General features: G+C 37.3%; 1 protein-coding gene across 1 annotated transcript in view; it reads right to left on the reverse strand.

The window, feature by feature from the left end:
• Nucleotides 1-18,896, reverse strand: part of gabra5 (gamma-aminobutyric acid type A receptor subunit alpha5) — a 37,005-nt gene that overhangs the window by 9,318 nt on the left and 8,791 nt on the right. The window contains 5 exon segments of the mRNA XM_042483673.1: nt 537-610; nt 612-678; nt 9,949-10,031; nt 15,729-15,949; nt 17,506-17,573. Coding sequence (XP_042339607.1) covers nt 537-610; nt 612-678; nt 9,949-10,031; nt 15,729-15,949; nt 17,506-17,573 — 513 coding nt within the window.

Consider the following 18,896-nt stretch of genomic DNA (forward strand, 5'->3'; position numbering starts at 1 on the left):
GTCAGTTTTTCCCCATGTTTTTGAAAGAGATTTTAAAAAACACAGAAATGACCTTAATGTACTTAACCATTTGAAACCTGTGCAAATTGGCTTTTTTTTTTTTCAAAACCTTGAGAAGAAGACAATTAGCAGCTTCAGAAGCACTGGCCAAAAAATATCAAGGAATTAGTGAAAAAAAATTAAAAATTAGTAATAGAAAAATACATGAAAATAATTAAATCTTTTTTTTTTTTTTAATTGTAATATAACTTTAAATATGTAATTACAAATATATTACAAAAATAATATATTTTCCCCTACCTTTTCAAAAATATTTTTTATAAATTTACTACTTTCTTGAAATTTGTGGAACCTTTTAATCAAGTTGCTTGTTGCCTTTTTCCCCACGTTTGTGAAAGAAATCGCTCCAGTTTGCTATGTTTTGATGGTTGAAGTACTTTTAAAAGGAATCTGAAAACAGCATAAAAAAGTGATGTAACTCCAGTAGTCAAAGGGTTAATCAGAGGCCCGGTCATTTGGGGTCGGGTACACTGTACCTCTGCTGGTGTAGATGTCCTCCGTTCCTGCAGTCTGACCGATCAGATGATACTGGTTGAGCCGGGAGCCTTCCTGCCACCACCACTGACTTTGCTGCTCCCTGAGTCCACGTGTAGACCACCTCCGAGACCGGATACGCATCTGTGAAACGACACAGACACACACATTTGAATTCTGCATCTGTAGCAAACTGAATATCCTTAATTAGCCATTTAAAAAATACAACTTGTTGATAATGAGTTTTTTTTTTAAAAATTAAAATAGAAAACATTCGCTGCTTTCAGCATATTAAATGAGAGGGTTTGATGGTTTCCTTTAGCATATTTGATGGTGAACAGAGTTCATTTGGGTTTTCAGACTTATTCACCAGAAAAATTGTATTTATTTAATTTTAATCTCTTCAGAGAACATTATATTGACTTGCATTTATTTCCTGAAGACTCACCCTAACTCCTAACCTGAACTTTAACTAACTTACTCTAAACTCGACCCATGATTCCCTGTAGCAACATTACCAGGACATCAGTGCTTTACATTTTTCTGTTCAAGCTGTGTTTATGTCACTGTGTGTGGAGGCGTTCATGCATCAAAATTCTTTGTAGGCTAAAGCAAATCAATAATATTACGATGTTTGATAACTGAAATTCACTCTTTGCCGTCAGGACATTCACTCGACATTACACGTTGTGTGTCAAAATGGCGAACAAACATTTTGATTTCAACATCTGTGGGGTGCGTTCCCCATCTGTTTCTGCACACCGGGAGTGCACCGACCAGCTACTGTATGTAAAACAAAGACTTTACGTCTCATACAACCCCAGCTCAAAAATCCACAACTTCCACTTTAATGCATAAAGACAGATGTCCTGTGGGGGGTTAGAGTCCGTGTCAGTGGGGATCCAAGATCCTCTGCTCAGTTGCAGATGGGAAGAAACTGTTTTTTGGCTCGAGGTGTTGGTCTGCGTGCCTCAGGGTCCTGAAGGCGTACAGGTCCTGCAGGGACGGCAGAATAACAGCCATTCACCTTCCCAGCGCAGTGAATGTTAAGCCAAGACCGTCCTTGTCCTTGGCAGTGGCGGCAGCGTACCGGATCATGGTAGAGAAGTGCACCATCATTGTTTGGCCGGTTGAACTTCTTTAGTTGCTGCAGAAAGTAGATCCGTCTTTGATGACGAAGGACTCCGCAGCGACTGAGGAGTCACACAGGGTGACGGGGGCGGGTAAGATAGCGTATTTCCGGAAATCCACAACCATCTCTTCTGTCTTTAGAGTGTTGACCTCCGAGTTGTTTTGTCCGCGCGGGTCAGCAGATGGTCAAATCTCCCATCTGATGAAAGAGTTGATTCTGAGAGAACAGCCAATCCTTGAGCAAGACGCTGATCCCCAAACAGCTCCCCATGAGCGGAGGGTGAGACTCAAAGTCACTTTGGATAAAAGCTTCCACCAATTCAATGAAATGTAATGTTATGTAGTGGATCAAAACAAAATCATTTCCTGATTTCTCACACAAACACTGAGCAGCGTGCACACACACACACTCAACACACACAGTGCAGCCGAAAAAAGGGTAATTCCCCATGAGCCCGAGAGGTGCATGTTTTTGAATATTATTTTCATGTTTTCTAGCAGCTTTTGTTGTTACTTCCTCTCAAGCAAAGATGAGTTTGATAAATGACATGTTACGTGAATGCAGTTATGTAAGAGTTACATTTTTAGTCATGTTTTCAGGTACAGGCACTCTGTCATATTTGGCTGCCCCCCCGTGATCTTTGATATCATAAAAATGCAACACGGACTCGCTGTTAAGCAGATAAACTCACATCGTTCAGTCAATATTTATTATTGTTATTTTGACAACCCTCCAAATTTGACACAGCATTCACTTTTGCATTATTCCCTTTCAGCTCGTCAAACTAAAAAGAAATCGGGAAAAGAAACAATATTTCAGTGCATGCTCAGTGACCACACGCAGCAGATACAGATATTTTTTATCCATAAAAAGTATCTAAAATATGAAACTCAATGCAGCTAGTGTTTTTATTTTGTATGTTTGTTTGTCTGTTTTTTGTAGTTTGATGAGTTTTATGATCTTTATAAGCTAAATAACGTTTTAGTTATAGTCAATACTTGTTAGAAGGACAAATTTTTTTTTTTTTTTTGGTCTTTTCTTGGGATTTGTGAACAAAACACTGCATGAAGATATAGATCAGGATATTTAACTTGGTTGTCTGGGGGGCCACTTTTGCAAGATGATAAGAGGCCGGGGCCCAGTCGCAGCAGCCCCGCTCATGTCAGGTGTATGCAGGGTCGATTCTGGGATTTGAGGACACTCAGAGCTTAGACATCTGTCTGGGGTTGCTGGGTTGCTTATTTTATTTTAGGGCTCCTGAAAAACGGAGATTCAAACGATCAAGCAGAGACTCCTCAGTTGACTGAGAGCAGTCGTTTATATTTTTGTCTTTTGCTCATCTGTGTGCTGTGCAGTGCACTTTTGGGGCTGTTTTGGTCCCCAGACTTTGCTGTGGAGTGAGCACTCCTGAGCGTCACACTATCTTTGGTGGAGGCTGCAGCGGACGAGATGCAGCAGCACAGAGACTCTGCACTGTGAGGCTCTGAGATTAAGTTATCTTCTCTCATCTGCTCAGAAGTGGTTATTTACAGCTCACAGCAGGTTAATAATTCAATTCAGTTCAAGGTAGCTTTACTGTCATCAAATTGAGGGTCAGACAACAATATAACAAAGGTTGCATTTCCTGAAGGATAAAAATGTTTTAAACAAATAAAAATGACACGAAAAATCAGTAAAGTGCTATATGAAGTTTAAGAAGAAAGTGCAAAAAGAGCAGAGCAGCAGCACTGTGGCAGACGGTCACAATACGACCGTCTCTGGCTTTCGTTTCTTATCTAGTGTTGGCAAAAAAATGTTGGATATTTGCGATCTGTTGTTTACTTGTTTACTACATCACAAGTGTGCTGCTGCACACTGAACGTAAACTTTGTGTGGAAAAATAAGACAAATCATTGAATATTCATACTGAACGGCTGAATCTGATCTGACCAACATAATGCTGAGTCGGGAGAAGCCCAATTTAATTATATTAAATCGATTTATTTTCATCGTTAATTAGATCAATACTTCAGTAAATTTAATATCATGAAACTGCTTTTCATACTTAAGTACAGTACATACAGATACTTTCAGACTTTTACTCAAGTAATATCTGATGAACCACTTTGAAGTTACTTCCTGGTCAGATTTCTGTACTTTTACTCAAGTATGGCTCCTCATTCACTGCTGGTGTCAACACATGATAAATAATACTACGGGAGAAACTCGTGACTTCCAGACCTCATAATTGCATGATATTGTGATCAAACGTCCTCCAGCAGTCGCAGAATTTGCTTATGGATACAAATACTGTAAACTGCTGGTCGGTGGTTCTCTGATCCTCGGCCTCAGAGATGTTACGAGTTAAGAAACGTGGCGTGGCTGTGATACAACACTTGACCTTTCGCCCACTTTGCTTCATTACGCAGAGATTACTTGGTGTCACTGTTAAGAGCTCGTGTTTGGAGCTGATGTAATCACTCCGAGTGTATCACAATACGCAGATGTTAGCGATGGTGTGATGTTATGTGTGAGCGCTGGCACAGTTTGAGAGATTGCCTAAAACGATCCTACGGTGCGTTCGCTGAGGGCGTCTGGAATCAGCATTTCGGTCACTCGTTTATTGTCGAAGCACAGCTGACAGTGAGGTTTAAATTCGCCTCTTTGATGTGCTGATAAACAAACTCAATACACAAACTATGTAATTCTTACAAGTTCATACTGAAAACAAGCCCCACGAAATACAAAAACACTCTGACTCACTGCCGAACAAACCGCACACACACTGTCGATGCACTGCAGCTGTGTGTGTGTGTGTGTGTGTGTGTGTGTGTGTGTGTGTGTCCCGCTCTCTGCTCTGCAGCGTCCAATCTAACAGTATTGCATTAATCCTGCAACTGTGGTGTTAGAAGACTTGACAGCAATTTAGACTGACCCCAGTCAACCAGTCTGTGGATTATCGTCTCAAAGACACTCTGCATTGTCTCACACACGTCTTTGTAGAACCGCGTTACGTCAGCGGCTGAATTTATTTTCTTTTAAAAGCGCACATTACTTTAACATTGTATGAGGTAAAACACTAACAATTCATCTCCTTCTGCTCCTGGGGATTTTGTCTAGACTTGAACACTCAAGAACTTTGGTTGTATGCAGTACAACAAAAGATATATTTATTATATATTAAAAATACAGATATTTTATATATATTAAAGGACATTATTATTATCTATTTATTTTTATATTCATACAGATTTTTTCTTTTTTTTTTCCAGGTAATGTTCTTGTAACTTCTTCCTGTTTTAGAAAGAAATCCGGCTTATTTTCTCAGGTTTCAAAGGGTTAAAAGAAAAAATCGTGAAATGCAAGTTTGTGTCTCCAAGCACACACCGATGGGATTTTAGGTTATTGCATATTTTAGATCATTTTTTCCTCTTCAAGCTATGATATTAGACATGGCTATAAACGACTATGAATGGGCTGTACACAGTATATCTGGAGATAATTATAATGTAAGATGATCAGTGATGGTGATGAAATACACACATTTTTTCCGACACTGTTTCAATGCTTTCTGACGTTTCTGCTGCCCTGAAACGTCACACAAACATCACACCTCGCCAACTCGGGTATCATCGAAATTTCCCAATTTCCCACTCGCAATTACGACTTTGAAAAGGCCATTCATGTGCTCGTAATTTGTAAATATAGTCATTATTTCCAAGGAGCATGTGAAGGCAGCAAAAGTCTCACACACTACCCTTTAATGATATTTGTGAGCACGTGTTAGTTTTATCATCGAAGTATCTATTGTTGCTCAAGATTCAGGTTTCGGTAAATTCACCTGACAGCATCATTTTAAACCAAATGAGTTGACGTAATAGTTGCAGACGAGGACTTTAAGCAACACCGATCTGCTTGCTACAGTAATTCATTGCAAATGTGACATTGGCTGATCCTGTAATATTTAGTCGTTGACATCTAGGGACGGACGGAGCCTAATTTGAAATGCCTCTCAGTCTTTGCAGCGCTGCTTAAATATTATATTTATATTACGGAGCAATCTGCCATCATACGTGACCTTTAGCCGTTAGGCAGGTCTGCAACGTTGAGGACAGAAAGAACGAACCTTACAAGAAATTTAAAGCACACTTCACCAAAACTGAGATGTGGGTGTCATAAGTTAAATAAAATAAATATCGACAGTTTACAGTGAGAAATTGGAAATATTAAATGAGTGTAAATGTCTCATCCTTTTTAGTTGCATTCAGTACAAACTAGTTTACAAACGGACGTAAATGCAGTTCTTGTGAAACTGCAGACACGCAGCGTTTCTCGGGTCAAGTGTTTCTCCTGCTGTGCGCCCTTTTGGTGATTTCCTCCACAACACCTCTCAGTGAATATTTAAAGCTGCCTTTGGAAATGATGACATATGTCTCACATTCCCGCCTATGTTTTCTGTCTGTCAAGTGCAATATGGGCCAACAAAAGCGTGCCTCATAAACAGATCTGCATGTCTCCAGCCTGGGACTCTCTTTAATAAGCAGGAGGACGGGATCTAATAAAATATTAGTCTCATCGAGTCAACAGACTGTCTGATAATGAGACAATTATCTGTCTTATTTTGCTTCTATTTGCATTTGCAGGTCAATTACGGTGCACACACAGACTCCTACTCTACTCAGTTATGAGATGCAAGCCATTATTTCAGCTGAGAGAGCTGCACAAAACACAGCATCAACATTATACGGTGATATGACCCGAAAATAATAAAGGCCAGAACAACCACAGAAAGTCTGATAAACATACTAATAAGCTACACAGGAACCTGTCTTGTTTTTTATAATAATATAAATGAATCAGTGTAAAATTTAAACTTCCTAAGTATCTAAAAGTGCACACATAGTTTATAATTAGTGAATGCTAATATCCACTCAATACATTATCATAAAAACATGACCAAGGTTGTAGCCTAGGACATGGTTTTTGGAGTGGACCTGTATGATCCAGGAGACTCAGACCGAGTTTTGATGCAGTTTGTGAGTTTTCTGCTGCATTTGTGTCCGTGTGAGTGAACGGAGAGCTAAATGTCGTCTGCAAAGTCAAGATCATCCAGCTGCTCCCAAACTGTCCACTGGATCCCATTTCTCTTCCCCTCAGGATCCAGTCTCGGGTCGACAGATTATCGGCCCGGCTGATTATCGGGGCCGATATTTGGCCTTTTGCCGATTATTTGTATCGGCGTTTCATTTTAATGATCGCCAATAAAACTAAATGAATGAAAAAGTGTGCGTATCACACTCAACCACCACCAGAGAAAGTAGTCTGCAAAAAGAGTCTCAGCATGGGAGGAACTTTTACTTTGTAAAAACTTAAGGAAGCTATTTCTATTCATTTATTTTTTATTTAAATGTTCACTGAACTTTATTTTTAAAAAAAAAGATGCAGGGAAATTGCTGTATATGATGACAAAAGTTTCAATCTGGATTAAAGATTTGCTAATAGCTAATTTTTAAAAAGTCTGTTATATTTCAGATTTTAGATATTTTCATTGTTGCTGTAAATGCATATCAGTAGACAGTAGATAGAGACAATAGAGGACGTCCTGAATACTTAAATTACACCTCACCACACGGGACAGGTCTTCTAGAGTAAAGTGATAAATGTTAAGTGAGTATAACAAATACTAAATGCCATACCTTCGACCTGTCTGCTGTAGGCTGCTTTTAAAATGAAATGATTTAAAGGACTATGCCCTGATTTAAGTTTATTTATTTAAATATCTGTTTTGATTGATGCAGTTTATGATTGTGAGTCTGATAACTGATAACACTGATTGATTTTGCTTGGAATTAAAAGTTAGATTAAAAAGAAAATGAACACTTATTATTTAATATATTATTTAAATTTTTATTATTTAAATAATATTTATTAAAATAAATATATTATTTAAATCACACCAGTGACCATGTGTGTGAATATTTTTAAAAAAATGCTGTATGGCACAGCATGATATTGATTAAATTAAATATGGTATTCAACATGATAAAACAATTTGCCCGTTTAATAATTTGATTGAAATAACGTGATTTGATTTAAGACAGAGATTTGTTCACGCACATGAAATATGTTACTCAAGATTTTAATTTATTGGCTGAATTTACTAAAATAAATCGTTTTTTTTTCTTTCTCTGAGGTTTTCAACCTAAAACTCACACTTCTACAATCATTTTTTCAATAATTCGGGTTGAATTGAGTTAGAGTTGTCCCGCGTCCTCTGTGGTTTTCTGTGCCGGGTCAAGTTCAGGCGGGCACTGAGGCTGAAACTCGACAGAAACTCGACACTCGTCGTTTATTTACACCATTCGATGCACTCTCTGTCGTGATAAACTTCCTTTATATTGTGCCAAAGACGCGACTGTGTGCCGTCAGAGTTTGGAGCTGCAGTCAAAGTCACTCGAGGCAGAGGACGAGACTGACGGCAGAGTTCAGTCACTGAGAGGTGATTAAGGAGACAGCGAGGGACAGGTCTGCTGGAGCTCTGAAAGCCTGCAGCTCCAGGGTGAGTGCCGTCCGAGAGGTCAAAGGATTAGTTAGGGTTAATGGAGTCGGAGAAAACAGGACACACAGCACAACCGTAACTTTTACAGCTCGCGTGGGCTCTGTTTCGACTGTGACACGAAGTTTAAAACATTTTTTTTTTCTCAGTTCACTTCCACTTCTTACTTCAGCGTCCTGCAGTTTTGGTCAGATGGTGTGCGGTTCACTTTGCCGCCTCTGTTGTGACAGATAACAGTCTAACTCAGCTTATCTCAGCTCTTTAAATGTGCTGCAGCACACACTTCTTAACCCTTTGAAACCTGAGGACATTGTTTTGATTTCTTTCAAAAGTAAAAGGGGGAAGGCAACAAGCTACTTAACAAGACACGCCCCCCCAAAAATAAAAAAAATATTAAAAAAATAAAATCACAAGAAAATTTGCCAAAAAAACAAGAAAATTTGCCAAAAAAGCCCAAACAAACAAGAAAATTGCTTATAAAAAGTGCTTCAAAAAATGTTTATTTTATTATATTTTGCCTGGAATTTTAAATATGAAATTATTATAATAATATTTTTCCCCATTTAAAAAAAAAATTCAAATAATCATCCCCTTTTTTTGTAAAACAAACTTTTAGTCTATTTGCTGGACGTTTTTTGCCAAGTTGCCTTTATTCCCATGATCTGCAGCCCAGCAGACTCTCTGGGTGCTGCTGGACAATATTCACAATTATCCTGATAATGGAAATTCACTACCATTGATTGAAGTATTTTTTCTTTTTTCTTTTTTTTTAACACAATCTGTGAAAAACTTGTCCATCATTTCATCCCTATTTTATACTACTTGCGGGGATAAATGAGGTGAATTTAAGTGAGCCTGTAATCTCAGTTACACTGAATCTGCAGGACAGCAGGTACACACCTCTTTAGTTTAACTTGTGTAATTAATTCAAGCAGGTTTTGGCTTTTGGGCTCGCTGAGAAGTTAATCAACATCAGATCGCTTGCCATCAAAAGCACGAGCCAAGGCAGTCTCAGTGAGCGGCTCCGATAATCCGCGTCCCCGCGCTCAGCCGGGGGTTGAGGTGACCAAAGCGGGCGTGGGCGTGGCTAAACGACACTGTGGCTCTGTCCCTGAGCCCGGGGAGCGTCGAGGCCCGAGATTACCCTCAATACGTCAGTGGCAGGGAAGACCTCAAATGCTAATCTTAAGCTTACATGACAGGAGATCCCCTGATATTTTTGTACCACTGCAGCTATGTGAGGCAGCCTAACTAGCTTAGAAGTCATGGGGAAGCGTGGACACAAGGTGCAGGATTGGATTTTTTAAAGGTTACCTTGGTGGTAATGTGGGTTAGGCGTGTGTGTGTTTGTGTTTCCAGTCTGTGTGTTTCAGATATTTCCCATTAAATGTGGCTGAGGCGGTGAAGGCTGCAGGAGAGCAGCTCTGACATGTTGATTAATGGCTTAATCAGGAGCAGTGTGTCAGTGTCTACATGGCTGTATCCTGCACCGCCGCAACAACAGCTCCGCACCTGAGGGACGCGGGCTGTCACACACACCTCGCTACATCCGTGTATCCCCTGCATGGACACCGAAACTGATGTCGAAACCGTCACTTTTCACACCAGTGACCTTGTGCGTTTTAAGAAAGGTTTGGTAACACTTTAAGTGTCACTAAAGACATTAAACATTTACTCTGCACCTTTTTCCTGAATTATTTAAAGTGTTGCTCACTGTGTGCATTTGCTTAAAGGCGTGTTTACTCACAGCTTCCGAATTTAAGGGGACAAGCATGGGCGTCCATCGGGAAATCCTCCAGCTGCATGGGGCATTCTGCAGATATTGTCAGTCTGAAATAAAGAGATGAGATGAAACATCATCGTTTTCACAAATGAGCTTTTTATAGTGAATAATTTGTTTCATTTGATTTGTGCGTGATTTCGTTTCAAGTCATTAACCCTTTGAAACCTGAGCAAATTGTTTTGATTTCTGTCTAAAACATGGGAAGAGGGCAATGAGTAACAAAAGAAAATAACTCCCAAAAGTTAGCAAGTTAGCAAAAAAAAAAGAAAAAGATTACTAGAAAACCATAAAATGAAAGCAAATATGTCCCAAAACCATATTTACAATTGGAACAACTTTAAATTTTAAACTTTGTTAAAGAAGAAATTACAATAAAAAATATAAAGATAAATATAATGTCGAGAAAACCATATATATACACACAATGATAAAAGTTTTATAAATAAAATTATGATACAGGAAAAACATAGAATAAATGCAGACATTTTTTAAATTTTCAGCACTTTTTAATGTAATTTTCTTGTTTGTTTTTGACTTTTTTTTAACCCCCTGCTTATTTTCAGATTGTTTTTGTAACTTTTTTTATTTTTTGCAATTTTTTGTTGTTCATTGGCTTCTCCCCATGTTTTAGAAAGAAAGGGTTAACCGGTGACAACTGGCTCTCTTAGGTGTGTGTCAGTTAGTTGACAGCAGAAGAAAAGTCTAACTTTTCCTGCATGAAGTCATAAGCAGCTGAGCCAGCAGAGGGACCCCCGATCATCTCTATCCAGAAAAAATGACGCAACTGTGTAACAGTGAGCTCGAGAAATATTTAAGAAACCAAGTGAGGATTATTTCATGGTGTGAGGCTGCCACCTGCCTGTGGAGCCGTAATAAAGCACGAATAAAACAAAACAAATGAGCTCATCTGGTGTGTGTATAACGTGTGAACGCTGCAGAGTGAATCTGCAGCTTTATCTGATGCTGCCCTCTGCTGGACTCTACCACCACATGCAGGGCTGCGCTCAGCAGGAAAACCCGTCTGTCTGTGAATCCGTACAGTAAATTTCAAGTTTTTGCACTCAATTTACAAGTCAAATCACAAGTCCAAATGTGATGCTATTTTAACCCCTTAAACCTGGATGACATCTCTATTATTGTGCTGCTTTTGGACACTTTTCACAAGTATTTTGTCTTTTTTTTTATGTGTGTTGATGTGAAGCCCTTGGTGCATTTAAGTTCTGTCTTGTAAAGCACATTGGGCTGCATTTTTTGTATGACAGGTGCTATACATTTTATTATTACTATTATTATCATTATTATTTAACCCTTTGAACTCTTTGAAGCAAAGTGCAATTTCTGAAAAACATAGGGGGGAAATGCAATGAGCAACTTGGCAATATAAGTTCTAAAAATTGCAAGAAATGAGTAGATTTAGAAAAACAAACATGGTATATATTTAGAAACAAAGGAAACCATAACCATAACTTACCATAACTGTTTATTTTAAATTATGTTACAGAAAATTATAATATTTTCATCCATATTTTAAGCACCCTTTTCAGGTAATTTCTGTGTTTTGTTTTTATTTTTAACTTAAAAAAAAATATATTTTCTTATAAAAACATGGAAAGAAGGCACATATATATACACACATACACACACACACACACACACACATATATATATGTGTATGTATGCATATATATTTGCCTTCTTTCCATGTTTTTAAAAGAAAATTTGTTGATGTTGTATACGACATTAGTCACACTTATAATTATTTTTAATCTTTGGGGAAGGTATCAAGTATTCTGTTATATGGCGTGCATAAAAACTAAATCTAAAACCAACAGAACTTTATTTTTAATTCTGGTTGGGATCTGAAAGTTTCCAAAAATATGGCTGGCGTCTGGAGTCCAAGCTGGAGTCTTGGACTCCAAAACTCCTCGATGGAGCCTTCAAGTTTTTTTTTTTTTGTTTTTTAAAGATTATTTTGGGGGGATTTTTCCCTTTAATGATAGGACAGTTGTAGAATGACAGGAAATGTGGCAGAGAGAGGCGTTATGACCGGGCACACAGAGTGCAAACATCAATGACAGGTTGGAAAAAGCTCATATATAAGTAGTTGGACAGAGCAGAGTAAGATCATTTTAACCCTTTAGAACCTGGATCAACATTAGTTTTGTTGTGTTGCATTCAGGTGCCTTTCACGAGCATTTAAACATATCAAACCTGAGAAAACTGGTCTGATTTCTTTTGAAAACGTGAAAAAAAATGTGACAAGAAAATGACCTGAAAATGACCTGTGGGGAGAAAAAAATATATATATTTATAATTCTTATAGTTGCATATTTTAAAGTATGTTACTGGGGAAAAAAATCACACTTTCTTTTTTTAAAAACTTTATTTATTTATTTATTTATTTTTAAAAACTTTGTTTTGCTTATTTTCAGGTAATTTTCTTGTAACTTTTTACTATGTCTATATTTTTTCTAGCTCATTTCTTGTTAAGTTGCTCAAATCAATATGCTCAAGTTTCAAAGGGTCAATAAGATGAAACTGAAGGGGAAAACTTTACTGTAAGGGGTGAAGCTACCGGCTGTAATATATATAAAGTCACTAAAATAGCCGCACATTGATCCACTAATAAAATGCATCAATTATAATATGAAAATGATTTAATATCCTATACCACTATAATAACAAACTACTTCGAATTGAATTGTTGTGCACACAGGTACTTTTACCTTTAATACTTCACTATTTGCAGATGATACAGAACTACTGAACCTTTGTTGGGTGAAATGAATGAATGCAGGATTTGGCTGTTATTGAATTTTTATAGTGTAATATTGCTACTTATACTTAGGTGGGATCTGAGTAAATCTACCACCAGGCATAAAACCGTATACCATATTACATTAATAGAATGCATTCATAAATTTAAATTGACCACCGAGGATTTCAGTATATTAAAGGTCGTCTGCTGACTCAGCTGCTGCCCCACATCAACATATACATTAAACAGCAGCCTCGGCACTGTAAATAGCGAGAAAGAGAATGAAAAGTGATGAGTGTGGACTTCATTGCCTCATAGTGAGCGTGGTTTATTACAGAGCATAATGTTATACTGTATAATAATCCGTCTTTGCTCACTGGCCTGTAGTGGCTCTGTGTGTTACAGCATATATCACTCTCTAGTGGATTATTATGCAAAGCTTAAAAAGAAGTAGATATTAGAAATAAGTAGATATTAGAAATAAAATGAAACTGTCGTTCTCTTTCTATTTCTACTGGGTTTGCTTGTGTATTGTAGAGTCTCTTACATTTTGCACATCTCAGTTTCAAAGTATCACAGACAGAAAATTCATTGTAAAATTATTTTTTTGAATTGTTTTAATTTTTTAAACAAAAGTGCCAAAGATTCTCAGGTTCCAGCTTCTCAGCTGAGTTATTACAATTTTTTTATTTCTCATTACTTTTTTTATTTTTATTTTTTCCTTTCAAGTCAGCTCAGTTTCTTTAAAAATGTTTACTTTTTACTTTTTTAAATAAATTTCTTTTTTTTTTATTGATTTATTTTACTCAATTGTTTCATTTAGGGGCTTTTTCGAAGAAAAAAAAATCAGTTATCTGTGATTTTTTTTATACCTAGTTTTATTTTTAACTTTTAATATTTTTAGTTATCAACAATAACCTTTGCCTGAGTTGTGAGGTTTTGCTGCTTTTGCTGAAAGTCTTTGGGATTTCTATTGTTCGTTGAATAAAAACAGGCAATTTGAATTTCTGTGGCAAGTTATTACTGGTATTTTTTACTATTTCTTTTTTCATTTTGTTGACAAAAAGATTAACTGATTAATTGAGAAAATAATCAACAGATTAAATCAAAATGAAAATTCAATAGTTGCAGTTCAATAAATTATTTTTAGTTTAGTAACTGTATTATCTGCTTCTGTTGAGATGTCATTAGTGTCAGTTTTAGAGTATAAATATTTTTTTATATATATATTATTGTGTATTTGAGATAAATTACTGGCATAACTTGTGTTTTTAGTGCAGAACTGCAGGATGATATCCAGATAAGTGCAGCTCTGATATCTACAGAGGGACTTCACAGTAAATGGGCAGCACTGAGTGGCTTTAATTAGAGAAGTCAAATGCACAGGATACTGTCTCCTTAATAAATCATAATGACCAGTAAGCAAAGTGCAGACTAGCAGATGAATTTCCAGCTAAAAATGAGGAAGCTGCAGTCACTATTATTTCACACACATATATCCTATGTTTTAGATTAATAGAAAATGCTTGTGATCAATAGCTAACATGTTCTGTACTGTGAAGCGTGCACGCTCTGTTTTCCTTCCCTGAGATATTTTCAGGGTGCAGTAACAAAGGCACAACTTGTTCTGTTACCAAACCAGTGTACGAGAGTAATGCATGCGTAAAATGTTTCTCTAATAACCTCGTTCCCAGAACGCATTAACGGGCCATCGTGAAGCCGTTTCTAATGGCCTGCAGTGTTAGAAAATGTGCTGCAGATTTGCAGTAATTTTAAAGTCAGTGGATCAATACTCATTTTTCACACGCACCCACTTCCTCCAGCTTCCTTTGTTAATATTTGATTCAGAGCAATTATTGTCCTGATAAGACAGCGAGACATCAGACGATTCTCTTTAGGAAATAGCACGAGACACAAGAGGCAAAATATGCATGTTTAATTTTGAGGTGAACTGTCCCTTTAAGAGTTTTGTACCCAAATATATTAAAATGTACAAACAGAGCTTAAATGAAGAGTTATGTTGCCATAAAATTAACTATTGAAAGCAACTATTTTGATAATAATCTCTCCAGGCACAACGTCTCCAAAAACACTTTGGAAGTGCGTTTGGGCATCTGGGAACGCCTGTGGAGCGAGAAAGAGACACTGACATGGTGTGCAGCTCTGCACCTTGTTTTTAACTTTTATGCGTGCCCCAAAACAGCCAAAAAAACACGTTGCGCAGCAGCATGAGAAGAGCGCCCGTCAGGCGTGCTGAACCATCGAAAACGATGGTTTTGCCGGTGACATTTTTCTAGCGCTGCATCTTGGTGTTATTGGCCCTTTAGTCAATTTTTATGCAAAAAAGCCATACTGAGCAACATATTTGGCATTTTTTATGGCTCCAGTATCGTGAATGTGAAGATTTCCTAAAAGATTTCTGAAAAGAACTAATAACTGAAGATATCAGGTAAATGTTATTAAGTAAAAAGTACAATATTTCCCTCTAAAGCACACTTGTTGAGTAAATTTATCTGTTTATCTGCAGCTCATGTATCATTAGAGTCATGGGGACAGTATTTGGAGCAGCAAGAATCACAAGAGTCAAAGCTGTTTTCCTGTCTCAGTGAATATTTCTGTGATGTGGCGACGCAGTTATCGATGGCTCTCTGCGTCAGTCATCGGGTCAATGCAAACATTTCAACTTCCTCTGACCTCCAGCGCACAGTACGACGACAACATGATGATGCGTCAGTGCACCGCTGAGACATGTAGTACGAGTGTGTGGGCTGTGCGAGTGCAGCAGGGGTCTTAAAAACCATTACCAAAGAAGTATTACAGGCTGATGGATGTTTTAGTCATCTCTAATTGGATTACACAACATTTCTGAGCCGCTCTCGTCTGCTCTTATGATTCCATGTTTTGGTTGTTAGACTGATTGGAAAAGAAAATGTTTACCCCGCTGCGGTCCAAAGCAGGATTAAAGGTCAGCCGTGGGAGAGCTTACCTCATGGTGTAGAGCAGAGTGCCGTCGTCTTTCAGCCGCAGCAGCTTGTTCGGTGTCGTCATGTTGTGCGCGATGGATTTCTTCCCGTTGAGGAAGAAGGTGTCCGGAGTCCAGATGTTGCTGGCAAGGAGATTGTTCAGAGGGAGCATCTCCATCGGGCCTTTGAAGCAAAGTCTTTCATCTTTCCAGCTCTGACGGAAGAACACGTCGATAGTGTATTCCTGCAGAAAATTAAAACACCTTTTATAGATTATCCTAATAAATACGATACATGTTTATGGGGATTAATGTTATAAAGGTACAAAGCTGTCTGAATGCATGAGGCCTCATTTAAAGAAATACTTCACCCCCTTAATGACAGTTTGGACATCAATTACTCAGTCTGAGTCACACTGAATTCACTTTTTCTTTTCTTGCATGCGAACGATGAAGCCAAAAAGAGAGAAAATTCTTAAGGATATAGAGGTCCATGTTTAACAACAACAAAACTGTATCAAAACATCATTTTACAAACTCTCACACAACTCGTGCAGAAAAATCCAGGTCTCATTTATCCAGTCGTATGCTCAGATCTTCCCAAACACACGCATTTTGACTAAAACCATAAAGCCAGATTCTACTGACAAAAACAGTCATTTTACCTCACTGAACACAGGAAATGCAGGTCTACTTCTGCCTCAATCAGTTAGTATGTTTGTGTTATTGTGTGATTTTGGTGGGTTTTTTAAGTGTTAGTTTGGATTTAATAAAGTCACACAATAACACAAACTTAAAACAGATTGAGGCAGTGATGCAGCAGCAGCTCCCGTGTTCAGCGATGTAAAATTACATGTTTCGTAACTGGAGTCTGACTTTGAAGAGAGCGTACATAAGTTTTACTGTAACTTCAGTTCCTCGTCATAAAGGTCTGTTTGGGAAGTGCTGAGCTGGATAAATGAGATCTGTGCACAGGTTTTGTGAGAGTTTGTAAACTGATGTTTTGATATTGTTTTGCTGCTGTGAAACACGGATCTCTATGACTTTAATACGTCAAGAATGCTGTCAGTTTTTGTGGATACCCCTTCATACTCAAACTGTGCGGTCAATTAAAGGTAATAAAAGATTAACCAAAAAAAAATGTTTTTGTTAATTGTTAATTATTAAAAATCCAGTTAGCAATTTTAGGCACAAATGTAAATGTAACTTTATCCTTTGACACCTGGAGCTGCTTTTATTGTGCTGCACATTGGTGCAATTTCGTTGAAAAAAAAACAGGGAAAAAGAAAATGACCAACTTGGTAAGAAATGTTTCACAAATTGCAAGAAATCAGAAATCAGATTTACAGGATTATTTTTAAAAATCAAGGGAAAATGTATGAGTAAAAAATGTATTAAAAGCATTTTCTAGGTCATTTCCTTGTTGTTTTTTAACTTTCTTTTTCACTTATTTTTTGTTTTTTTTTTACTAATTTTCAGGTAATTTTTCTTGCTAATTTTTGGGTGATTTCTTCTTATGTTGCTCTCAGAAAGAAATCGAGCCAATTTGCTGAGGTTTCAAAGGGTTAAAGCTGCTAAACACAAGGTTCTTATTTTTAATAAGTCAAACGATCAGTTTACATTTTTTGAACATTTTATTGTGAATGGCCTATAAAAATAGTGCACAGAAGTATTTCAATTCGATTTGCAGAATATATTTTCAGATTCAGAAATAGTTGTATTATGTGAAAAAAATAATGCTGCGATTAAACATAACATATAAAGTATACATCTTGAGAACTTAATAGAAGGAGTGTCTTACCATTTCAGTGTCAGAGACTGGACCAAAGCTCGTGACAAAGATGTTGGTTTTGATCTCTGTCACCTTTTCTGCAGGAGGAGAACAGAAAAGAAAGAATATAGTGAGTCTCTACGACACATTTGTATTTTGATAGGTGCGTATACATCATTATTATTATTCAGAGCAGCATCTATTCTAAATATGAAGGCTTAACGTAGGTTTTGGTTTTTGCCACCTAACAGAAGTCAGAATAATGAACCAAAGTCCCAAAGAATTCCCAAATAAATCAAAGTTACAGCATTTATATGCAGCCTGAATCAAAAAGATACTTTATTGGCAAATGCAGCTCTACTATATGGAGTCTGTGACTTGCTAAAGTTGAGTTTCCCCGAAAAATGTCAAACTTTGGGTTGTTTGGTGAAGGTTTGAAGTATTTCAGACATCAAAGCATTCCTAATATTTGAGTAACTTAATATAAAAATGTGGGTATTCTCTGAGAGGGATCTCCTGCAGGCAGTTAATGGTTAAAATGTTGAAGTCATGTGACTGAATTATTTTCAAAATGCTACATGCAAAGCATTTTTGGCATTTTTTTTGGATTGTCAGAGCCTGCAATATGTCAGTGATTTGCAGCAACATTGATTGTGACAGTTCAGCTAGTGGAAATAGCATTTATTTTCTCCATGTGCAAAATATGTTAAAAATGACTTCATCAGGTGGAAAATAGTAAATTGACAATTGAAAATGACAAATTCTAAGGCAAAAGCTCACAATGATACCCAGAAATATTACATGTTTTCATACTTTGATGGCTGTGGGAATAAAAACTGCAGGCTGAATACATTTCTATGGCACATTTTTTTGCACTTAACAGTCTGAATGTAAAAATTTAGTTTCCACTGTGTATTTTAGACTTATTGTAGGAGCTGAGCTAGAAATTTAACCAATATTAAACAAAAAGACACCATCTTGTCAAAATGTATGCTATATGCATGAACACAGCCAAAGTTATCAAATAATGAAAAGAATGAAAAGTGCATAAAATGTGCCAAACTGTCCCTAAGGGTTAAAAAGTAACCTGATTTCACTGTAACTATTTTGCATTCAGCTGCACTCTCAACATGAATGCAGTATGTCCTAAAGTGCCTGAACACCCTGAAGCCATCAGAGCAGCTCAGTGCCCTCCAGAGTAACATCTGCAGGACAGACGCCATACAGAGTTTAGCAGCACACGCTCCCCTTACAGTGCAACACTTGAGCTTTAATATGGCAAAACAGAGTTCACAAAGCATAATTATTTAATGTTGTTTTTCTGCAATGATCTGAACAATGTGCAGTTACAAAAAATCACAGAGAGACAGCTCCAGATTGTCTTTTCATTCCTCCTCTGTGATGACAACTTCTCGGTTGTT

The sequence above is a fragment of the Plectropomus leopardus genome, chromosome 3 (assembly GCF_008729295.1).
Source record: "Plectropomus leopardus isolate mb chromosome 3, YSFRI_Pleo_2.0, whole genome shotgun sequence".
Lineage (NCBI taxonomy): Eukaryota > Metazoa > Chordata > Actinopteri > Perciformes > Serranidae > Plectropomus > Plectropomus leopardus.